Source organism: Emys orbicularis, chromosome 5, assembly GCF_028017835.1.
Source record: "Emys orbicularis isolate rEmyOrb1 chromosome 5, rEmyOrb1.hap1, whole genome shotgun sequence".
In the NCBI taxonomy this organism is placed as follows: Eukaryota; Metazoa; Chordata; order Testudines; family Emydidae; genus Emys; species Emys orbicularis.
Window position 1 is genome coordinate 10,733,972 of NC_088687.1, and position 24,630 is coordinate 10,758,601.

At 43.0% G+C, this 24,630-nt stretch overlaps 2 protein-coding genes across 2 annotated transcripts in view; one reads left to right on the forward strand and one right to left on the reverse strand.

Annotated features, from left to right (window-relative positions):
• Positions 1-16,945: 16,945 nt before the first annotated feature.
• On the reverse strand, positions 16,946-17,950 carry PURG (purine rich element binding protein G). Its single transcript, XM_065405612.1, has one exon. The coding sequence runs from the start codon at positions 17,948-17,950 to the stop codon at positions 16,946-16,948; it is 1,005 nt and encodes a 334-aa protein (XP_065261684.1).
• A 1,714-nt stretch (positions 17,951-19,664) lies between these two features.
• Positions 19,665-24,630, forward strand: part of WRN (WRN RecQ like helicase) — a 121,142-nt gene continuing 116,176 nt past the window's right edge. The window contains exon 1 of the mRNA XM_065405267.1: positions 19,665-19,732. The gene's annotated coding sequence lies outside the window, so the exon portion shown is untranslated. The remainder of the gene's footprint in view (positions 19,733-24,630) is intronic.

Genomic DNA, 24,630 nt, shown 5'->3' on the forward strand with positions numbered 1-24,630 from the left:
TTCAACTCAGATGTTTGCTGAGTGGTTGATAAATAATGCCAACAGAGGTGATGGTGAAGTAAAGCCTATCAAGAAGTCATGGAGAATGCAAGACTGTGGAGATGCTGAGACAAAAGTGCAGAGGAACTGCAGTCTCCTTTCCATAATCTCTGAGGATATGCAGAGCTGGCATCTTTTATAGAGCCATGCATTCTGCATTTTGGCAACTCCTATAGAATGGCAGAAGCAGAATGCTATCATTTGACAAACCTTGTTCCTATCAGAAGGGCTTTTACTGGAACTCCACTGAACAGGACCTATTCAGTTCTGAGGATATCTGTTCAGATCATCCCTGTCAACAATCTCCAGAGAATTTAAGGATTTGGGAGAAAATATGCAGTTGCCACCAATACGTCTTAAACATAACGGTTTCTGTTGACTGCAGAGTGAATTTCACTTAAGCCCTAGTAACTGTAGTCATCATTATGGATTATTACTGACGTAATCAAGTAAGAATCCTTGATTTTCCTCTCATACATTGTAGTTAGGACTTGAAAAATCCACCTGCTTATTTGCATCTGTCAACTAGATAGCTTTCCCCACTCAATGGAGAGGCTAGGCTGCAAAATCTAAACTTTAAATTAAAAAGTCTAGCCCCTTTGTTGAGAAGAACTCCTAGATGTGAAGTGATGCAGCACCACGTTTCTGAGTTATGGAAGCAAATAGGTGCAGTGCCTGTGCTGCTGCCCACTGCTGTCTCAACCAGTAGCAGTATGAAAATAACAAGACATTGAACAGTTTCACAGGAATCATCTGTGGGAAAGCAACAAAAGCAGGCCCTAAAGGTACTCATGGAATGACAGGAAACACTCAGAAGGCTGGGGGAGAGGAAGAGTGGAGAATCCCTCTTTGCAGCAGCCAGGGGGCCAAGGTAAGGGCAGAGGAGTGAAGCCATCAACTGCAGCATCCAAAATGGTTGGGGAGGGACAGAAGCCCAGCAAGGATGAACTGCCTTTGTCAGAAGGCTCTTGGGGGAGGTTAGAGAGACTCTTCTCTTGTCCAACATATAAAGGAGAGTAGGACAGGAGCTTCAAGTTTATCAGACACCTCTGAGCTGGAGGTGGATATGAAAGCAACAGCCCAAAAGAAGAGTACAGGGATAGCATGCTAGGAATCTTAGCACTCTCCCTGTTCCCAGCAGCTAGGAGCAAAGATTAGGCTTCCTGCTGGAATACCACCCTTGGACCTCATTGCTTTCCCTCCCTAAAATTTTTATTGCCTCCTTACTCCTCCTCCTCGAGAAATACTCCAGAGAAACCAAAATAAAGGAATAAAAGTTGTAATTGGAAATACATTTTACGTGAGCTCTGAACAAAAAGTGAGATGCCATCTATCCAACCTTTGGAAGCCTTGATACCACAAACTGGCTTTACAAGAATGTTACCTGAACATTTAAAATTTAAGGAATCAATTGAATTTATGGTAAGTGATTTAAAAGCTACTGGGAATTTTTATTATGAACGAAGGCCATAAATTAATGCAAGTTCTAGACTATATTTACACTCCACTAGCAATTTCTCTACAAGTTCTGAATCAAGTGAACACAAAAATGTATAAACTCATCAGGTAACCTATCCAAAAGGCAGCACTACAGTACTGAAATGAAATCACTGAGACAAACAACAAAGGTGTCCCAACAGCCACTGCCAGTCACAAATCAACAACTTGAGGCGCACACTTCTAAGGGAGAAACAAAGGTGTACTTCTGAAGAATAAACATTCCAAAAGTCAGCTCTTTTCACTGGAAGACAACAGGTCATAATGTTGCCAAGTTGTGGGTGAGAAGTGAATCTGCAAACAGACAATTTTTCCTAGAAAGACCCAAGAATAGCTGACTTTGGAGGTACAGGTCTCAGAACACTGACTTAGGCATAGCAAAGACATCAAATCGAGCAAGTGAAACTGAAGTTCTAACCCCAGCCAGGACTTGGGAGAATTCATTAGGCATACCAAGAGGACCAATGGTTTGTTCACACATAAATAACCTTTTTTAGCCCTAACAAAAATGCACTCTGGGCCTACCTGAGAAAGGAAAGACTGGTACTATGACAACTACAAAGGACTGATTTTCAAGGAACAGTAACTTCTCTTCAAAGCGTTTATTTCTAAGTCAGGTTTATGCATTTACAGATAAGTCTAACTGGAACACTGAACCACTCAAATGAAATACGAGTTTCATTATATTACATATATAAAAACATAAACTTAGCAGCTATAGAAATGAGCTGCTGCCATCAGCATGGTGATTGGAACAAAGAAGATAAGTACATTAGAAAAAACTATTTTTCCTTTTCTTTCTTGTTTCTCCTTTATCTCCTGCAAAGGAATTTTTTGTATTTTATTAAGTGCTTCTAAAATTTCATGTTTCCTTTTTCCATGTTGGAATAGTTCAGGAATTTTCAGTTAGCTAGTTAAGACATTTTTATATAATTATGGTCCGTGTACTAACAACATGATTCAAAACAAGAGAAAACTTTTTAAAAGGATAAAATTGTTGCACCAAGTTAACATTTTTATGGGTACAGCTTTTAAAGAGAACAATTTAGTTAAATGTCTTGGTGTGCTACAGGGACAATTACTCAGTAATTTTACTTTAATGCAATGAATTTCCTTTAAAAACAAATTCACCCTTTTTGGGGGGTTAGGGCCTCATTTAAAAATATTTAGTTACATTATTGTAGCTTTTTTTGATGCACTGAAAACAAATGATTTTAAACAGGTCTATTTTGTTAACAAGTATACATTGAAACAAGGTTCCTTTGTGTGCCTTAATTTTTAGTAGGTGAATCTCACTTCGTCTGAATAAATTCCAAATCGGTGACCTTTTGTACAAAATGAATAAACTGACGGGTCTGATATGCAAACAGTCCACTGGAACTTGGAGAGAAGCCCATTTTTAACAAGTAATGCATTAGGAGATTAGAAGATAAAGGAGAACAGCTCATTGAACATGATTGGCAAGCAAAGGAATCCAAGTGCTGCTGCAGACATTAGAGTAGAGAAGAGCTGCACAATCAAATGTCACCTTATAGCAGAGACTGACTGCTGAAGCTAATAGGGGCGTGCAAACCTTTTCAATTTAATTGAGACGGTCTTCTATGTAATGTTTGAACTGGTGAAAGTTTCAGAAAGACATTCCGCTCCTCAGGCACAATGGAGCTGTCTGGGTGAAGCTCATCTGTGCAGGAGACAGAGCTTTCTTGGGGCCATTCCAAGGCTGTGGAATAAAATTCCCCAGCAGGTACCACAAACCTCAACCACCTCCACTACTAGTGTAAGGTGCACTTCTTCATCCTACCTTCTCGGATATAAATATCCAGGTTACTATGTGTACATTAAAAATACAAAACATTATACTGCACATACAGCCGGGGACAGGATGAGAGAAAGAACAATCCTCATGTGACAGATGCAGTCACATGCTTAAATGCACGTCTGAAAGGCACTCAAATATTATGGTGATGATGGCAGTATCAAATAGAAGGAAATTTTATCTAATTTTATCTGCATTACATTATCACATTACCTTGCTTTACACAGACTGGATGAAAATTTGACTGAGGAGAATCCAATCAGCTTTTCAACACAGTTAGATTTTCTGGGAGGTTGAATTACAACCCCACCAAAAAACCAAAACAAAAATCACCCCCACAATTCAAATAAAAAAATTCCTCACCTCATTGGATGGGCACTTGATTGTCAGGAGCCTTAGATGCAAGTTATTGGAGATGAAATTGTAGGAAGCTCTACACAGAAAAGAGTATCTCCAAAGAGGTCATTAAAGGCAGTGTTTCCCCCAAAGTAGTTACAAAGAGTGGGTCTGCTTGGCATAACCACCCCCACGCCACCAGGTTTTCCAATCAACTGCTGGCTATTCTGGGTTATACATTAAACATGCTGCAAAATGAAACACACACACAAATATACACACACACACTTTTTGAACAAGCAGCATAACACAGTATATCACTTGAGACCCAGCAAGCAGGGGCGGCTCTAGCTTTTTTGCCGCCCCAAGCCCCCCCGCCTGACTGCCAGTCCCTGCGAGGGCGGCAGTCAGGGTGCCTTTGGCGGCATGCCTGCAGGAGGTTCCTGGTCCCGTGGATTCGGTGGTATGCCTGCGGGAGGCCCGCCGGTCCCGCGGCTTCAGCGTACCTGCCGCCAAATCCGCGGGACTGGCGGACCTCCCACAGGCATGCCGCCGAAGGCAGCCTGACTGCCGCCCTCGCAGGGACTGGCAGGGCGCCCCCCGCGGCTTGCCGCCCCAGGCAGGCGCTTGGAGCGCTGGTGCCTGGAGCCGCCGCTGCCAGCAAGAGTTGCCTAAAGCAGACTTTTGGAAGAAGCAGAGACTCAACTGTAAAGTTGGAAAGCTAATGGGTGAAATCCTGGCCACACTGAAGCTTATGTCAAAACTCCATTAACTTCTGTGGAAGCCAGGATTTCATCCAATGAGTTCAATGTATACTGCTTCCAATTTTCAATCAGATGAGCCTGTAGTATGGTCACTTTGAAAATGCTGAATTAGTTACAACAATATTCTTAAAGAAAAATCATTGTTTGCTGGTCTGTCAGAAAAGAAATTTTTTTCCCCCTATCAAAAACCTTGGTTTAATGTTAGATGCCTTTTTAAGGCTCCTGACAATCAAGATATCACATTCCTAACTGCAAGCAGCTCAAAGACAGAGGAGTATGCTTGAGGGAACAACAACAACAAAAATGCACAGGTCAATCTACAGCAAGCAGAGAAAATTGTTAGATGCAAGTTATTTGATGAAATTGTATCTCCAAAGAGGTCATTAAAGGCAGTGTTTCCCCCCAAAGTAGTTACAAAGAGTGGGTCTGCTTGGCATAACCACCCCCACGCCACCATGTTTTCCAATCAACTGCTGGCTATTCTGGGTTACACGTGAAACATGCTGCAAAATGAAACTATAGTAAGGTAGATCATGAACACGCAGCGTGCAGACCTATTGCACCCACATAAAAATTGAACCTAAAATTGTGAATATTTAGGGTCCAAGACCCCAACATTTTCCCTTTGTTTTAAAGCAAGGCTTTTATTAAGTTGGGATGACTATGGGTTTATTTGTATGCTGTTTCTATAGTGTAAGATCAGACCAGCAGAACGTGGAAGAGTTGAATTAGCCAATGTTGTCTGCTTGGGAACTTTTTTCTCTTACGACCAGCAGCTGTGAAACTAGAGAAGTTGCAAGCTAGGGGGTCTCAGAAGTGAATGCTTCAGTTTTAACTTTTATACTAGCCTTGCATTTTTTAGTTATTTTTGAAAAATTGTAAATATATTTTTGCAAGATGGTACTAAAAAAGAATCTTGGTGGATCTCATGACCAAGAACAGCTGATGTCTGTATCTGTATCTCAGTCTGTCTGTATCTCAGAATGGGTTTGGCTCCTACACCCATTGAAATCAATGGCAAAGCTCCCCATGACCTTAATGGTGCAGATTCAAGGGCAGAGTTTGTGGCTCTGCCGAGTGACTGATTGGCAGCTCTACTGACCTTGCAGAATTTCCAGGCCAACAGGTAACTGAAATGGGGAGATTCTTCACTTCATAAAACTGATCTAACCAAAAACCAATGGATGATGCCAGTAACATGAGAGGGGAACTGCCCCATTACAAGTTGCCAATGAATTCCCGAAGAGTAGGTATGTGGGAGAAGCAAACCAGGCCACCATCTTAAAAAATGATGGAAAAAAGTGCAACTGTTGCTTCTAGATTATGGGCAATGTGATGCCACCACTCCTGACAAGAAAGCCTGTGATTTCTTCATCCCCAGGCCTGGCCACCAAAGGGTAGTACTCCAACAGCTTGGGACCTCTAAGATTTAACACCTACAAGCAAGCAGCTTCTAGCCAGCAAGCAAGTCTGTCAACATTAACCAGCTGAGACAAGAAAACAACAGGCTAATCTTTTCAACAGCAGTATTAGATTCTTCCAAACCTGAAAGAAAACTCCAGAGCTGCAACCACCATCTTGCCCAAGTATGAACCTTTTTTGCCCTTCAGATTACTAAATTACTATATTGTTTACTCCCCAGTCTAACTAATCGAGAAGGTTTTGGCATACATGAGGAGGTCTATATTAAAAAAAAAAAAAAATCCTCGCAAATCTTTACATTCTCCCTAGAAATTGCATTGACACAAACATTTACCCTCTACCTTCCTTTATATGCTGGAAGAATTCTGTGATGTCTTGAAAATACAACGTATCCAACCAAATTATTTCTGCAGTCAGATCATTGCCAGGTCCTCCATTAGTGGGATTTGGAAAGGCTGATTTACAAGAATAAATTTTTTCACCAAACGAAATACTCCTGATTAACACAAGACTTTCACTATCTGCGGAGGAGAGCATACAGATAATACGGCAATGTAGCTTGAACTCACAAATGCTGGCACAATCTGCATGAGCTTCAAATAGTTAAAAATGGGGTTAAGTGAAAACATTTTGACACCCATAAGACAGCACGGTAAATTCAATACTTCATATCTGAAAAGCATGGGGAGGAGCAACAGTTAGGAAAACTACAGCCTTTTTTGTGCATTATAATAAAGGGAGCTAGACCCATATAATTAGCTTGCCTAACACCTTCCATTATAAGAGATTCTCGTAACCTTTTTTGAGAGATTCTCACACCTCCATTGTTTGCAGCAGGTCTTTGAAATTCAGCCAGAGAATACCCTTAGGCTAGAGAAGTGCCTTTCCTTTGTCCTATTAAGTTATGTTAAGAGATCGACACTGTTAAAAAGCACCATTTGCTGGCTGTGGTTTGTATTCCTCAGAAAAAAATTGGCAGTTAAAAGAACGTTAATATTGAACAGTCAAGTGCTCAAAATGTAGGAAATACCAGAATTAAGGTTGCCTGTGCAACCTTAATTCAGCCCTCTTGTGCATATTCAGGTGAATGCAGTCTTTAATTCATAATCTCAGACTATTTTTTTCCCCAAAGGAGCTCTTCCACATTCAGTGCACAGAGTGTCTGGGAATGAGGCAGCTATTGTTTTTATACTCATCATTCCATGTATGACACCACGCCTATTTTATTGCACACATTCTAACCCTGCAATGAATATGGAATTAATAAATTCCTCTTGGAATTTTCCGTCACTCATCACAGTAGTATCTAAGTGCTTTGCAAACATTAATGAATTTATCTTCACAACACCTCTGTGAGGTAGTAAGAGATTTTTTCCCATTTTACAAATGGGTAACTGAGGCACAGACAGAATAAAGCCAAAACTGTCAAGTGTTCATTACTTTTAAGTATCCAACTTGAGACGCTTATGAATGTTTCAGAAGATGTAACAATGTTATAGCACTTTATATGTTCAGAATACAGGTCCCATTGACCTAAGTTGCAACTGTGCTCAGCACTTCCACAAATCAGGCCCCAGGTGTGTCTCAGTGGGCACCCTGAGAATGGTGAACACAGTTAATGACCACCTGTGAACAGGGCTGGCTCTGGCTTTTTGGCCGCCCCAAGGAAAAAAAAAAAAAAAAAAAAAAAACACCAACGGGGTGGCCAGAACGGCAAAGCAAAAAAAACCAAAACCCGCGGGTGGAGCGCAGGTGGAGGGGGACCGGCTGGGGGGGGGAGCAGGCGGGAGAGAGAGAGAGAGAGAAGGGGGCGGCCAGGGCTACAGCAGGGGCGCTGCCACGCGGCCCCTCCTGCTGCACCGCCTCCTGCCGCGAGGGCTCCGGTCAGCGGGGAGGGAAGGAAGAGGACTGTCCTGCAGGGCGCTCTGGTTCTCCGCGCCGCCGCCCCCTACAGGGCGGCCGGAGTGGAACAAGAACAAAAACAAACAAACAAACAAAAAAAAGCGGCCATGCCGCCCTAGGATTGGGCAGAATGCCGCCTCCAACAATCTGCCGCCCCAAGCACCAGCTTGCTCAGCTGGTGCCTGGAGCTGGCCCTGTCTGTGAAAAGTTTAGTGTAAATGACTTACAGAGAATCGCACAGGAACTCTCTGGCAGAGGCAGGGATAGACACCAATTCTACAGGGCAGCATTCAGCTGCCTTACCCATAGGACTATCCTTTTTCTTCCTGAAATCCTCTGCCTCGCCCACTACACATCTTCCAACTTCTGCAACAAATGAGCCAGGGGTCCTACAGACAACATTCTCCTTCACTGCAAAACCCTGATTCATTCCCTGTTCACCGTCCATCTTGTGCACTGAATGAAGCAGGGTCCTACTGAAACAAATGATCATGTAATTAAAGACTGTATCAAAATGTACACACACAAGGGTGCCAACTAGCATGTGCAACCTTAATTCTGGCATTTCTTAACTTCTGAGTACTTGACTTTGCAATCTTAACATTCTTGTACTGTAAATCTTTTAAAAATGGAATTGCCTATATTTTTTAAAAAACAACCAACAAATTCCATCTTTTGGAACCTTATTGACTCCCCAACTTGGGTCAGCAGCGGGGCTGGGACTTTTAAATCCATCACACAGACCTCCACCACTTGGGCTAATGGAGTAACTGGTAGCAGTAGTAGGCTGTTATCCTCTATGCAGCCTACAGCATTAGAGGGGAATGAGACACAACTTCGCAATGGGTTACATAACTGTTTAATGATAGAAGAATGCTGGGTTCAAATTCCAAGTTTGAGAGACAGTATGGTCTAGTGGTAACTGATCCTTCTGCTTCTATCCCTCCCATTCCCCTGCAGGCCGCTTCTGTTCCTGTCCTCCTCTGCTCCTCTTCAACAGAATGTGTTAAGAATGTAACTTGAGAAGTATTTGTATGGATTTAAGGTTGACCCCAAACACTGAGGGCATATATTGCTGGATATTTTAATCAATCAGTTACAGAGATCCTGTTGTGCCACCATTCTGAGTGTAAATACATTTTTTTGCATTAACAATTAAACGTTTTCATAGTAAAGCAAAGCTTGCTATTTGCAATATGTACCGAACATATCTGATTTAATAAAAAAAAAAAAATCTACTTGCTAGAATTTTTAGCATACTATTGAATATCTACATATTGTTAACATCCTGCCCTCCCAATCTCTCTCACACTCTTCCCCCTCCCCCCTGGTGTGTTTGTGTATTTTTATAAATATCATATGGGGCGTGTGTGTGTGTGTAAAGCTTCAAAGTCAGAAGTCTTAGAGTAACTGATATGCACTTCTTTTCCTCTCTTGGCTGAATCTATCCATTTTAAAGTTATCTTGTTTGTGATCCATATGGTGCATAGGTTGAAATTCAGATACTTACGCCATGAAACATCCCTCTGCCCACTGGGTGAAATTCACCCAGTGATTAAGAAGCCAATTTAATTGGCAGTATTTAAATTAACAACCCAAATCCATGAGCTGCATGATTTTCTGAGTTTAATATTAAATACAGGTAATGTAGGAGAGGTTTGATACATTTTTAAAACCTATGTATTTGCAAAAGTTTAAAGGGGCATCTTTCTAGGTTGGTTTCACAACTCCCAGTTTCCATCAGAAAGAAGCCTGTCAAACAGGAAAAAGGAATAAGAATGTGTATCATAGAATGGACAAGAAAGGGCTGAAAAGATAAGAAATAAACTTACTGTAAAAAAGTCTTGATTCTAACAAATTAAAAAACATGACAGGCTTTGGTCATATACTTAAAATTATTAAACAGTGCTTGGTAGAACTATTTAATTGTATTAACCACTGAAATGCTGTGTTTACATCAAACTGTTCTCAATGCTTCAAACTGATGCTTTGATATTCCTAGAAAATCAGCTGTTATTGATGCTGAGGCTTTTTTTTTAGCATTTTTTAAAACACTGATTTAATTTAGAACCTCTTATGAACTCAGCCAGGCACATTCTCTTACATAGAGAAACTATGATACCATAAACATGATGCATAGCACAAGATAAGAAAATGCTTTCAATGTTACTTGACTCCATGGCTAAATGTTTGCCCCAGCTGGGCACTGATGACCTTTCTTATGCCCATTAAAGAGACAGCATTTGAACCGCAAATAGTTGATTCTGGGTAAAATCCTGGCCCCATTGATATCAGTGGCAAAAACTCCTGTTGACTTCACTAGGGCCAGGATGTCGTCTTTGTTATTCATTCAGCTGGCTATTTTATTCTATTCCAGAAGCTCCACCATTTCATTAAGTGGAACTCTATCAGAAACATACCCCCTTTCAGCTACATTATGTTTAATTTAACAGTTTTTGTAGTTTACCAAAAATTTTACTTGTTAAGTGTTCAAGTTACCCCAACAGATGGAACTTCAGGATAACAAACACTGGAACTCCAGCAGGGTTGTAAACCCTCCAGGATTGTCCTGGAGTCTCATTATGTCATGTGATGAAACCTCCAGGAATACGTCCAACTAAAATTGGAAACCCTAAACTCCAGTGATAAAAGTTTGCTAGGTCTTGATATTTTTAAAATACTACTGTCTTGTATATGTATAAATACAGGTGGTACACAGACCTCAGGTGGGGTAAGGTTTTCATGAAAAGCACTTTGTTATAGAGAGAGCTGTTAATCCCATAACATTTAATAGGCTGTCACCAACATTTAGCGCTTCCACAGATTTGTATTTATTTTTTTAAAAACAGCTGGGCTAAAAGCCTGTTTTTAATATTTCAAAATACCTGATTCCAGGAATGTCCTGTCTCCTAACATGGATGTTTTTTATTCTGTAACCCCACAAATTCTGCCATAAACAGTCAGAAACTAGGATTTAATAGTGCAAATAGACTCCTAACATAATAATGAACTGCAAGCATTTGCCATGTAAAGAGAAATCAATAATCTTTACAAAAATTGTAGCCAGATGTAGGTTTTGGTTCTCTAAACAAACAAAAAAATCTAATGAATAAATCTTATGCTACTGTCCAATAATCATACTTGCTTACTTTTCATTTTTTGTAGTAGTACAATAAAATTTTAATGACTCCAGATGAAAGCAAAAGGACAACGAGACTACCTTAGATAGTATCAATAATGTAAAATAGCTATATCCATTGCTGAATTGAGAATACACAGTACAACTATAACTGCAGATTAAGGTCTCCAAATTCAAATATAACTTTTTGATACTGTAGTACCCAACTGCTCATAAAGACGGTATTCACAAATTGGTCCAATCCTGTTCCCACTGAAGCCACTAGAAAAATTTCCATCTGCCTCAATGGGATCAGGATATGGGACAAAACTTAAAGGCAAAAGAGCTACTATCAAAAATAATTATTTGATGGGCCCTATTCTGCAATCCTTAGTCATGTGACTACTTGCATTGGGATTATGTCAGCTTCAGCAAAAGTTGCAGGACTAGAACTTCATTTGTATTTAAAATTGTGAATATGCCTATCCACGTATTTGACATGTACACTATTACAAATACATGCACACATATACTCGATCCATAAGTACTTTGCTGTAATTAATTCTAGGATTTCTGTTGATAGCATGTGTGTATAAGAAAATACTTCAAGTTGTTTGTGGCTGGCATTTTATATGTAGTGTACTTTTTCATTTCTCACCTAACTAAAGAAAACTGTTCCAGATCTGAATTATTAAAAAGCATATAGGAAAGACAAGGTGATTTTTAAAAGCCATGACACAGAAGGATTAAAATATTTTAACCTTAGAGGATATAGCATAGAAAATAAAATGCAAGATGTATAGTTTTTTTAGGACTTATTTTGTAGATTTCGTATATATTGTATTTACAGGAAACATATATATATATATATACCGTTGCAATGGGACTATAGCCTGCTTACTAACTCATTTTCCACACTGTGAAAACACTGTACAGTAAAACCAAACAACAAAATAAATGCATTTCCACTGCACAAAATTACTACACTTTTGGTTAAAAGGGTTGTCAGTCAAGCAAGCAACAGTTCTCCTAATTCTCCTCCCCATAGAGTTTAAGTCATTTTAATAGGCCACTGAAGAAAAAGGATGCAGCCATTTGACTAAAATACATTTAGCAGAAAAAGTAGGTTAAAATTGTTTTTGGTAATTTCGTTTGAGCCTTTACACAAACAAACCTGTTTTAAACTCTTCTAGCAGCGTATTTGGGATTTTACATTTATCCTACCTAAAGATTTGGAGCATTTGGGGATTTAAAGACAGATTTGAAATACTATGGCAGCTAACAGTAAACCTGCATACAAAGCTGCCAGTAAAGCCTAAGACTACTTATTTCACATGAGATACCTTGAAATAAGTTTTTTTTTTCTCTCCTATTTTTCCTTCAGCTCTACTGAGAGTCACATACCATCCCCTTCTCCACCAAACTTCAAATAAATAATACATCAAAACATTTAAATGCATAAATCTTAAAAGGGATGCAATAAATAATATATGTAACAGCTCTCAGTGAAATAACACATTTAACCAAACTGTGTTCCAGGCAGAAACTGATTTTTAAGTCCCATCTTTAAACTGTGCACTTCAGATAAATATATTATTTCACTTTGAGCTACTGTGGATTTACAATATACACGTATTGGATTTATACATATTAAATACACATATGAAGCACTTATGATAAAGAGCAGATTGCTAATATATTGAAGCACAGTTTCTTTCTGGATAAAGTACACACATATCATTGATATTTATATTAAACGTGTATTTCAAGTTTTGTTGCATTAAAATAGATTCCCCACTCTCTTAGGTGCAGGAGTAAATATTGCTGCTCCTGAAAGTCCCTAATCAAGAATTTCTTTTAAGTTTGCTATGTTCTCTGTATTTCATGAAATTTGAGTCTACTTGGTCACAGTTGGTGAGATGTCCTACATAGTGCCATGGTGGTGAACCTTACCATTCTAGTGCAGGTAACTTTCCAACTCTCCCATAGCACTATTACAACCAACAACATACTATGTCTGTACTTTAACAAGAAAGAAAGTTTACACGCTATGGCTGGAGTCAATACAAACTGGCTAGTTTCAATACCACAGAAGCCCACCTAATCCGCCCCACTACTCCAAATCAACATTTCTGGGATTATGAGGGCTTCTGTGACAGCAAAGAGTCAAAGAAAGCTAAGTGAGATGGAGTTACTGAACCCAGCTCTATAAAGATTATGCGTACAAAACATAGCTATACATTCATTACAAAATGTTTGGAGCCTGATCTTTCAGAGATGCTGAGCACCCACAACTCCATATAAAGTTAATGGGATTTGTGGATGCTACCTCGGTGGGGAGGGGGCGGTGGAAATCAGACTTGTGGTTTTGAAAGAATTTTTAATAGCGCCTACCTTCTCTACCATACCATTGTAATTGAATCAAGTGATTTCAACAGAGCTCTGACAGACGTGCATACAGGAGACCACCCCTTACAGATTTAGGCTATATATTACTGAAGCACATCCTACAAAACTAATAGCAGAAATGTGCTTCTATTATTTACAAAATATAAAGTGCATTATTATTTAATTATAGAACTGACAGACTTTGTGCCTGGACCACACAGCTTTAAAACAGAGGTGAGGGCTTTAATGTAAAATTCGCTCATGAGAACCTATTAATTCAAGAGATTCAGACTGATGCTTTTCACCCTGTCCTCTTAGAATTGTTTTTGGCCATGCTCTTTAGTGCAAACAAGCTTGTGTTTTTCTCAAGTTTAAGGGTCAGGCAGTTTTAGGGCTTAAAGAATGACAATCTATTTAGAATGCACTGGGAATTCAATATTCCTTTGTGTTATAATGGGCCCTTCTGCACATAAGCAGCATAATACTGCTGCTCTCTAAAGCTGGGAACACACTGCCAAAAATAATGAGGAACCCGTTTCCAAATGTAACCAATGTAAGTTTGCATTGCTACATTTTGAGTTTGTTAGTGTTATGCTTGGATCATAGTATTTGCAATCAGTGCTTTACATTTCTATGGAAAACTAGTAGTCAGTGTTTTAACTGTAGATGGCTGGCTCAAGCGTTGTCCCAGATACTCAGGTGCGTATCACCGTGTGAGAGTAAGTGCATTAGCTGATTTTACAAAATACAAGGCAACACTTACCTGTGTATCAGAGCTGAGAATTGAGCTTGTTCAGCAGCCAGCAGGTACTGACTTCCTGGGGTAATAGTTACAATACATCAATGCATTTCTGAAGCCCAATTAATAAATACAGGAAACCTAATTATGAAGCAGTGATGCAAACTGATACCGGTCTACATCTTCACTGGAGCACTTTCAATAGCTAAGACGTAGTCTGGCTCTAATTCTCCAAAATGGCAACTTGATAGCAATAACAATGCCACTTTGCACTGGTTTGTTTTTTAAACCTGTGAAGGAAATGTATTTTTTAAATTACTAATTACTTGCACAATTAAAATATTTTTCTCCATTAAGAGCAAAAGAACACATGGAATGCAAGATTATCTGCATTGCACATATTACGCTGGAACAATTCCAATGAATGAGCTTTTTATATCGAGTGATTAAAATAATGTTTGTGACTGGAAGATGCTGAGTGTAGAGGGGAAAATCCACGAGAAGATGGGGTGCAAGGGGAGAAGTGAGCATAAAAAGTTCTTACATTCATAGTTCCAGATTGCTGGAAGTTTTGACAAGTTCATCACTACTTTAGGCACTGTGATGGGCAGCAGCAATCAGTGAGATGGTAACTTAGGCATTGATGAATCATTCACTAATATTCTGCTATCAAGCCAACAATAGTATAAATTGTTATTTCAGTATGATTTGTGACTTCTTAAAACAATTTTTTTGTTGTTGTTTGTTTTTTTTAGTACTTCACTATCCAATAGGAACCATTAGCCCTAGGACTAAGGTTATAACCTTCAATTGCTTGGTCATGGCCCAAATGGCCCATTAGCAATTCAAGTGACTAAATAAGAAAATTTTGCTTTGGATTAGAAAATATCTGAAACAGCAATCAATACATTAGTGATTAGTTTATGGTATTTTTTTGACACTAGGCCAACTGGTTGTTAGCTCTTAGGGAATCACCTAAAACAGTGAAATTAACTTCTTTACATTTTTCTTTTCTGTCACAGGCGTAACATGTTCCTAATAGTTCTTTGGTGACTTTGGTGCAAGCTTTTTTGTTGTTTGATCATTTTTAGCACCCAAACTAAAGGCCAGATTATTCACTTAATCCCCACATACAGTCCTTCTTGATATTACTAATGGTATATCAGATCAAATACATGATAAGGTGTTTGAATTTAGTGTGGCCTTCAAGTGTGCAGGCAGATTAAAATTAAGACTGGGGACAATTTTGGGTTGCAGATAAGTGTGTTTAAACAGATTAAACTTTACTGTTCGGATTAAATGATAGCTGGCTCTCATGCACACCAGCTACTTCATTAAAAAACATGATTTGGGTGGTGATAAATTTCTGTAGATATACAGTAGCACTTAAAAAAAAAAAAAACACATAAAAAAGGTAGGCAAAATGGAGTCTCTAAGCAAGGGATTTATAGCCCAATCCAACTCCCATTGATTTCAGTGAGAGATGAACTGGCCCCTAAATGCTGAAAAATTTCTTCATAAAAATAAATCTGTTTTTGCTTTGAGATCCAAAAGCATTTAGAATATTCTACGTCCCCTTTCTAACTCAACCCTCCTGAACAGATAATGCTACACATTTCCCCTCCAGGCAGAGTATTTGGATTTCAAGGAAGCAATCTGTGGGAAGTTGTAGCTCAGTAGTCTTCAAGGGGACTTCACGCAGGCCTAACAGTCTGCCCACGTGAATCAAATTGCAGGATCATGGCCGCAGCTTTAACATGGTGGGGAAGGAGTGATGGAGGTGGGGGCATAGATATTATCTTGGAATACTAAAACCTATAAAAATAATAATTTATAATGGAAATGCTGACACAGCTTTAGCCATAGCATTGTAAATGCGCTACCAATAAGTGTGAAATTAGAGAAGCATTTTTATACCAATTAAGTGGTGCACCAAACTCTCCCAAAGGTTTTTCCTCAAAGTAGAAGGACGAAACCAGAAGCTATCCTCATACTTTTAACATCATACCTGTGTTACTCATACAATTGGGAGAAAACCCTGGAAACCCACTTGCAACAATCATTCAGCCACCAAAATGCCCACTTCCCAGCTCCTTGCTAGAGCCCCCCAAACTACCAACAATATAAAAATAGTTTTGGAAATTTTGAGAGCACATAAAAAATCCTCAACCTTACAAGATGTAATATGTAGATGAAGAATGGATTATTTTCATTAATTTGGGATAACCCATCACAATTCAAACACCGCTTTACTTTACTGTGGCACTCGAATTTTTTGGTTACCACAGAATTATTATTAATTAATATTCCACTCTTTGACAATCCCTTATAAAGGCTTGACCTGCTATCGAGATTTTATCCATAAAGAACATTGCTTAAAATTCAGTAATTAGTGAACACTGATTTAAAATGTCTACCTTTCCTCGTATAAGTAGATAAAATGCATACAAAGTCAATTTTTGTGGTAAATGACCTGTAGTTAAGCTTTTCAGATTTTAACTCAGCATGGACAATATTCAGTTCTGGAAAACCCGTCATAAGCAGAAACCAATACTTTTCAGCATAAGGTACGTCTGGCTTTTTTTGTATCATGTTCTAGTGCAACACAAGCCTTACCTAGACTATTTAAAGGTCAGAATGTCAGATTTTTGTGCTGATATGCATACTTTCATAGTCTTCAATACTTGAAACAGCTGATTCATTTAGATTTGGGAGGCTGATATTCCCATAGGAATTAGAGAGATGTGTTGGGTGTCATTTAACATAACCAGATTTCAGAAGTATTATATACTGGAATTATTACTAACAACAGGCAAAGGACTTACAAAAAATGAGGGGCAACTTCTTCAAACTATTAAATATTCAAACTACCTCTAGCCAATTTATGGTTTTCTGTTTTGCCTGACGACCAGTTCAAATGCACTCTATTCCAGACCCTCTTGCTCTTCACCACTGTCACCTGTGACATCCATTCTTTTCTCTTTATGGCTGTTGTAAATTCTCCTCATTTCTTCTTCATACTTGATAAAGTTTTCCCCAAACCTTGTCCACGCTTTATACGGGACAGTGATGGTGTTACGGTAAGGTGGTCTCACCTCACTTACCTTCAAAAAAATGCCATACCTGTTAGAGCCCACATCAAAGTAGAACCGCTTGTTGTCCACCCTGAAGGAAGTCCCCTCTGGAAGCTCAAGGGGTTCATCACCCCCACCTCTTCGTTCTTCTATATCTCCCTCCCCATATTCTTCAATTAGCTGGACCAAAGCATCCCTGAATTCAATCATCCCTTGGGCTGGAAGGACAATAGTCTGTTCCTGTCCCAAATTGTGGCCAAAATAACCTATCATGCCCGGTCCTCTAATCATGGTTTGTCTAATCCTTAAGAAACGCCCACGTTGATTCTCCTTCAGGTCTAGATAATACTTCCTGTTGTCTCTTTCTATATACTCAGTTTTCAGGACACTGTGAGGATGCTCTTCGGATTCAACAGATGCTGGAGGCGAAGGCAGATGATGCTGTTGCCGCCGTCTCAAATCTTGATCTTTGCCATTACTGTGTTCATGTCTATGACTCTGGCTGCCTTTGAGGCCCAAATGGGCATAGTGCTCTATGAAATCTCCCAGATAATCCTTCAGCTCAGCAGCCACAGACAAGGAAAGAGTCAGTTTGCTTTTCCTGATATTTTCCTGCCTGCCTCTTCCTATCCAGACCTCCGCTATCTTCAGGAAGCGGCCTCGGGAACTCTGCTTCACATCCAGATAAAATCGCTTTTTCTGGATGTCCACCCTTTTGGAGGCTAGCTCCTGGATCTCCATGCAGCCCCCCTGAGAGGAGGCAGGATAGTTATACTGCTGTTGAGACTGGGAGTAAATGCTCCTGTGCAGGCTGGAGCCCCCCACACTCCTTCCTCCTCCTCTCCCTCTCTCCATCTTTACCAGTCAGCTGGAAATAACAAATATATAACAGACACAGACCATAATATCAGTGACAGGAACCTGCGCTGCTTCTCAACATATCTCTGCTCAGTGTTACTTTCCCCACAAAGATGCTTGTACCCCGGGCTCCTACCATGACACTCCGCAACATGGGAAGAGATCCCAATCTCCGTGACTGCTTCTATCCTTCCACTTTGTGTGTCACCCTCAAACTTCTCCAATAACCATCCCGTCACAGCCCCCATCACTACTACCCTCCCATCAACAGCCACCCCACAACCCCCCTCCCCTGATAATCATCCCCATAGCCCCGTTTCTGTCACGCTCCCCCCAAAACTGTCTACCCATAGTGCCACTAATCTCCACCATTACAGCCCCCAGGACTGGGAGATTCCCCAGGAGACTGGGTGTCACCGGCATAGCACCACTCTACTGCCACACAGTCCTCTGCAATTCCCCCCCGCCCTACCACTCTACTGCCCTCTAGTTTGTCCCTGGATGCAGCCCCCAGTAAACCCCCATCAAACCCCCATTTCTCCCAGTGATGGGGGCCCCAACCACCCAACAGACATGGTACAGCAGACCAGCCCCCCAGTGACCCCCTTCCCCCAGGCTGCAGCACCCCACTGAACCCCCACTCCCCATGACTCCCTCCCCAAGGCTGTAGTGCTCCACTGAACCCCCACTCCTGTGACCCCTACCCTACACGGCAGCCCCACCGAACCCCCACTCCCGTGACCCCTCCTCCCCACTGCAGCCCCCCACTGAACCCCCACTCCCGTGACCCCTCCTCCCCACTGCAGCCCCCCACTGAACCCCCACTCCCGTGACCCCCTCCCCCCACTCCCCATGACCCCCTTCCCCACACTACAGCCCCCCACTGAACCCCCACTCCCAATAACCCCTCCCTCACCCCGCAGCCCCCACTGAACCCCCACTCCCCGTGACCCCCTCCCTCACCCCACAGCCCCCACTGAACCCCCACTCCCCGTGACCCCCTCCCTCACCCCACAGCCCCCACTGAACCCCCACTCCCCGTGACCCCCTCCCTCACCCCACAGCCCCCACTGAACCCCCACTCCCCGTGACCCCCTCCCTCACCCCACAGCCCCCACTGAACCCCCACTCCCCGTGACCCCCTCCCTCACCCCACAGCCCCCACTGAACCCCCACTCCCCGTGACCCCCTCCCTCACCCCACAGCCCCCCACTGAACCCCCACTGCCGTGACCCCTCCCCCACACTACAGCCCCCACTGAACCCCACTCCCCGTGACCCCCTCCTTCACCCCACAGCCCCCCACTGAACCCCACTCCCCGTGACCCCCTCCCTCCCTCCCTCACCCCACAGCCCCCGTTGCTAGGCGAAGGGGGACACTTACTCCATTGCTGCAATTGCCCTTCACCAACCGCCGCCGCCGCCCGCCGCTCCCGGCCGCCGCGCACAGTCCCGCCCAGAACCGGGAAGGAGCATCCCCCGCAGCCGACTCCACTCCGCCGAGAAACACGGCGGCAGAACAGGGCCCGCGCCACAGGCTCGGGGGATGGAGCTGGCGCCGCTCTCCCAGCTACCGATTCGGCCCTTAAACTACAACCCCCAGCATGCACCGCGACAGGGCCTCACCGAACATGCGCGTACCCTCGTGTAACCTTCCAGCCTCGGCGGAGGGAGGTGACGTATTCATTGGCGACGGGCGGCGAGCTGATGACGTGGCCTGCACGCAGCGGCGCGCGAAGGGTCTGAGAGAGTCGGGGGAGCCTAGGAAGCGGCGCAGCAGGTCAGGGGACCCCCAATGCGGAGAGTGCCGGGCGCCGGCCTCCCCTCTCCCTGCGGGTGGGTGGTCCCCGGGGTCCTAGCGCGGGCCCTCCTCCTCCCGAGCCCGCCCGGGGCCTCGCGGCTGCTGGAGCTGGGCCCGCCCGTCCGCCCGCCGGAGCTGCCGCCACGCCTCCCCGGCGGGGAGCGCCTGTGCAAGCCGCGTCTTCACTGGGGCTTCAGCTGGGCCCGTCCCTCGTGAGGAGAAGAGGAGGCCGCCGAGGGCGCGTCTCCACTGCGGCTGGGAGCCCCGCGGGCAGGAGCCGCGGCAGCCGTGCAGCCCAGCAGCCGGTACCCCCGGCTTCTCGGGGTAGGGCTGCACTGCGGCCGGGCCGGGGCGAGTCTCCCGGCCGGGAAGACAGACTCACGCCAGTCGGCCTCGAGCGAGCGTGCAGCAAACAGCGTGTGGCTGTTCTGGCCGGGCTCTGAAGCCTGGGGGTGCGGGTGTCAGGTGGGCTTTGGAGCCGGAACATCCACGCGGCTATTTCTAGTGGGCCTAGCGGGAGCCCCGCTAGTCACAGTCTGTCTTCCAATGTAGCCCTACCCGGAGAGGCCTGGGGCAACAGCTTCTGGTATTCATTGCTCTTGCTGCCCTTACCCCGGCCTCTCCCCCCGCAAGTCTGTGCTGGGCAGTGGGTGAGCACTTCGGCCGTCACTTCTGCACAGGTTGTCTTCCCACTGCTTCTCAGGCAAGAACACTCCAAGGACTTGTGGCCACGGGAGTCCCGGTTGGGGGGTCCTTTTCTAGTATTGCCTCGTGAACCTCAGGAGCTTTGTTGGGACAAGGCCGGGCCTCCCTATTTGGGAGGAGGGAGCAGGGATGCTGAGCTGTAAGAGGGAGTGAATGGTCATGTCCAGCTAGTAGGCATACATGTGAGTGCAGGAGGACATGTGTGCACACACAAATAAAGCTAAATGAAGCAAAATAAAATTTTCTGTAAGACAATTCCAGCTTCCATACTCAACATATGCAGCACATCTGGGTTGGAGCGACTTCTACCAATATACAATATGTGACTTGCAGGGTTTTGGAGCGGAGCCCGGAGCTGGAGCGCAGAGCAGCTCCGGAGCAGTGGAGCTGCAGGTTTTTGCCTGGAGCTGGAGCGGAGCCGGAGCACAGCTCCAAAGCCCTGGCTGGGGAGGGGACTGTTACATACTCTTTGATTTCTATAGAGGGATGTGCACTTGCTTTGCACTAGCGACTATTTTGGGTGGGGCTGTATCTAGAATATGTCACTCTTTCTCCACCCTTGATGTGAATAACAAGCAAATTATGGCAAGTGGATTAAAAAAAAATCATGCTTTCTGCCCATCAGTGCGTGTTCAGAGATGTTATGGTATTTGGGTCTGGAGGTAAGGGACAGAATCAGCCTTTCTGTTGAGACTGAAGGTAGAGGTATGAGGGGGGAGCATTGTGTGTGAAAAGGGATTCTGAAGTGTAGCGCCATGTTGGTTCCAGGATATTAGAGAGACAAGATGGGTGAAGTTAGTCCACTAAGAAATATTACCTAACTTGTTTCTGTAAAGGGGACTCTGGTAATACAGAAAATATCACTTAGCTGTGCTATTTCCTGACTGACCATTTTGATAAGTTTTGGTCCATTTTTATAGCAGTTATAGTGAAGGGAGAAAAATAATTTTTTGGGGTGACTTCTGAGAACATTGATTCAAAGTGAAACACAGTTAAAACAATTCCTGGCTGAAGTTCATTACAGTATATATGTCAACACAGGTGCTAAGATAATAGCGGTGAATGCTATATAAATAGATAGGTAGAAATTAAATGCCACAAGCATTGGTAGTCTACAGATGCTTGTCTACAGTCAGTCTTTGCACAAATTTAACTAAAATGAGGGGGGAGGGAGGGCTACTTAAACCAGTGCAGTCCCCTAGAGAGTGTAGTGTTTCAGAAACATGTTATACTGAGGTAAACTCTGTGGAGAGTCTCCCGATGGATTCTTCCTCCCCATTTGTGTTGGGGGAACCCTTTTTGTGCTGCAGTATGCTCACTCCCATAACCCTTATGCATATGCATGAAGGTTCCAAATCCTTTTTCTTTATTGGGATTTCTGCACCCCATAAAATGTGGGGTACCCTGCTTTTCATATTATTTCATATTATTTATTTATTTTCTTTAGCATTTATGGCAACATGCGGTTGCTGCAGCATTTTCCATGATGTTACAGTCAGGGGCCTTGCGGTTTAGATGGGTACATTGTGGCATATTTTCCTGAACATCACCCATTGGCACTTTCTTTACAGTAATCTTGTAACTTCACCGGTACAGGATTATGTCAACCCTTCTTTAGGTCTAAAGCCTAATACAGGGGTTCTCAAACTGGGGGTCGCAAGATTATTAGCTGACGGGTTGCAAGCTGTCAGCCTCCACCCCGAAGCCCGCTTCACCTCCAGCATTTATAATAGTGTTAAATATTAAAAAAAAAAAAATGCTGTGTGAAAGGGGTCACCACTACAAAAGTTTGAGAACCGTTGCCTAATATGACTAAGCTACAGTTCTACAGGCCTCAGCCTGTAGATCTTGCATTACAGCCTTACTTTGTTTATATACCTAATACACATTCATCACTCATAAATAATTGTCAGCCTTATACCCCTACAATACTATTGGTTGTACTCATTCCTATACTTGTATCTACCTCTGTTTATCACACATTGATTACATAAGAATTAACCACAACAGAAATAATTATATGAAATAATTGGCTACAGAGAACTGCAAAGAAATAAATGCTAGCAAAATGCCAACCTTTTTTCTTTCAAGGATGATTTTGTTATGAACAAACTTGTGCATCTACATTAAAAAGATAGGGTCACATTTCCGGAGAAATTATAACAAGCCTTAATGAGATCAGGCAGAAGATATTTTGAGTCATGCTTTATTTCTATATAATGTTCGAGAAGATTTTTTTTTTTATTGGAAGCAGCACAACTTACTAGCAATAATATAACAATAGCATTGGCTGAAAGAGGCAAACTTTCTGCACATCATAGGCTTAAACTGAATTGTAGGCTATATTAATTGCTTTTCATATTGATAATTACTGCTTGTTGCTTTCATCATGGTCACAGAAGAGATTTGGACAAAAATAAATACCAGAGTTGCCTGTTGAAATAAAGAAAATGGTAATTACTAATACTGATAGTTGGACCAAAAGTTGAATGATTCTGATTAAATGGGCCTCTGCCTAAATCTTTTACTTACCCAACTTTATACTTATTTCCAACTAGAATAATTTTTGATTGTTGGCATTAAATCAATTGGCAGTTGATGATGCTAGAGGCAGCTGTGTTTTACTTTTTTTTTTTTACACAACTGAATACTGCAAAGATCAGTTTCTCTTTCTGCATCAAAATAGTGAGCATTGTAAAATGAAGCAGTAATAGTGTTTTAACTAAAAAGACAAATTTGTTATTTGTAAAAGCACCTTGATGCAATAAGATTAATGTAAAAGGTCTCTTCTCCCAGGGGTTTATGTACATATCAAGTACTTTTAGTGCTTGAGGGTAAGGCTACAGTTTTGTCACGGATGTCATAGTGGTCGTGGAAACTGAGTTTGAATAAAGTCCATGAAATGCCTCCAAACCAAGTGGCAGTGTGACCTAGTCCACTCAGGTTTGGCATGTCTGCCCCTCCATTTCTGGCTAACTTTCTGTGCATCAACACTATGTGCTAGGGTGTAACACCCATCAAATTTGCCCCTCTGTCCCTGGGACAGGAGCCACTGCTACAGAGTGAGCATGGGATGGGCTCACTCTCCGATCCCCTCTTCTTCTTTCCATGATCTGTCATTGTTTCTCTAAACCTCTGCCGTGGAATGTTTTAAAGATTGGCATGACCATCATAGCTTATGGGAGAATAAGACCCTTGGTGTGATGAACTGCAATGCACTAGGGTAGTATCACACATTGAGACTTATTATACCTCTTTATTAGTGGTCTAGATCTAGAAGAGGAACCAAAAGGTCATTAATGAAATTTGCAGAAGATATAAAACTGGATGGTGGGCTGGCGGGACTGGCTTATGAAGGAGGCTCTTTGTTGCTTTAGAACCTCTTGTCATGGACCAGGGACGACTTGTGCTAGGCGCTGTACAAACACCAAAAGATGGTCCCTGCTGCAAAGAGCTTACAGCAGGGGTCGGCAACGTTTGGCACACGGCTCGCCAGGGTAAGCACCCTGGCGGGCCGGGCCAGTTTATTTACCTGCTGACGCGGCAGGTTCGGCCGATCGCGGCCCCCACTGGCCGCGGTTCGCCGTCCCGGGCCAATGGGGGCGGCAGGAAGCCGCGGCCAGCACATCGCTCGCCCGCGCCGCTTCTCGCCGCCCCCATTGGCCCGGGACGGCGAACCGCGGCCAGTGGGGGCCGCGATCGGCTGAACCTGCCGCGTCAGCAGGTAAATAAACTGGCCCGGCCTGCCAGGGTGCTTACCCTGGCGAGCTGCGTGCCAAACGTTGCCGACCCCGGCTTACAGTTTAGGACGAGACAACAGGGGAATGCAGACAAACAGACTAGGGAGCATAAAGAAACAAGTCAGGAGTGGTTAGCATGCTAGGCAGTGGGCTCACCACACCTGCTGCCCAATAGTTGTCAAGAGTTTTGTAGGTATTCCAACAAAGAGGAGAATTAAGAAGAGATATGAAAGGACAATGAGGTGGCTTTGAGGGTATTTATCGGGAGCTCATCCCATGTGTACAGCATGGTGCGAGAGAGCCTGAAGGTGCTTGTTTAACATGTAACAAGCGGGTGATGAAGGCAGCCTTCATTGGCAGGATGGAGGCGGGAGTTGAGATCTTGATAGCGTGTGAGAGATGATAGGCAGTGTGGGATAAGCTGTGAAAGGC

Excerpts from the sequence above, each read along its gene's own strand:
- PURG (XM_065405612.1), bottom strand. The coding sequence starts at position 17,950 with ATGGAGAGAGGGAGAGGAGGAGGAAGGAGTGTGGGGGGCTCCAGCCTG.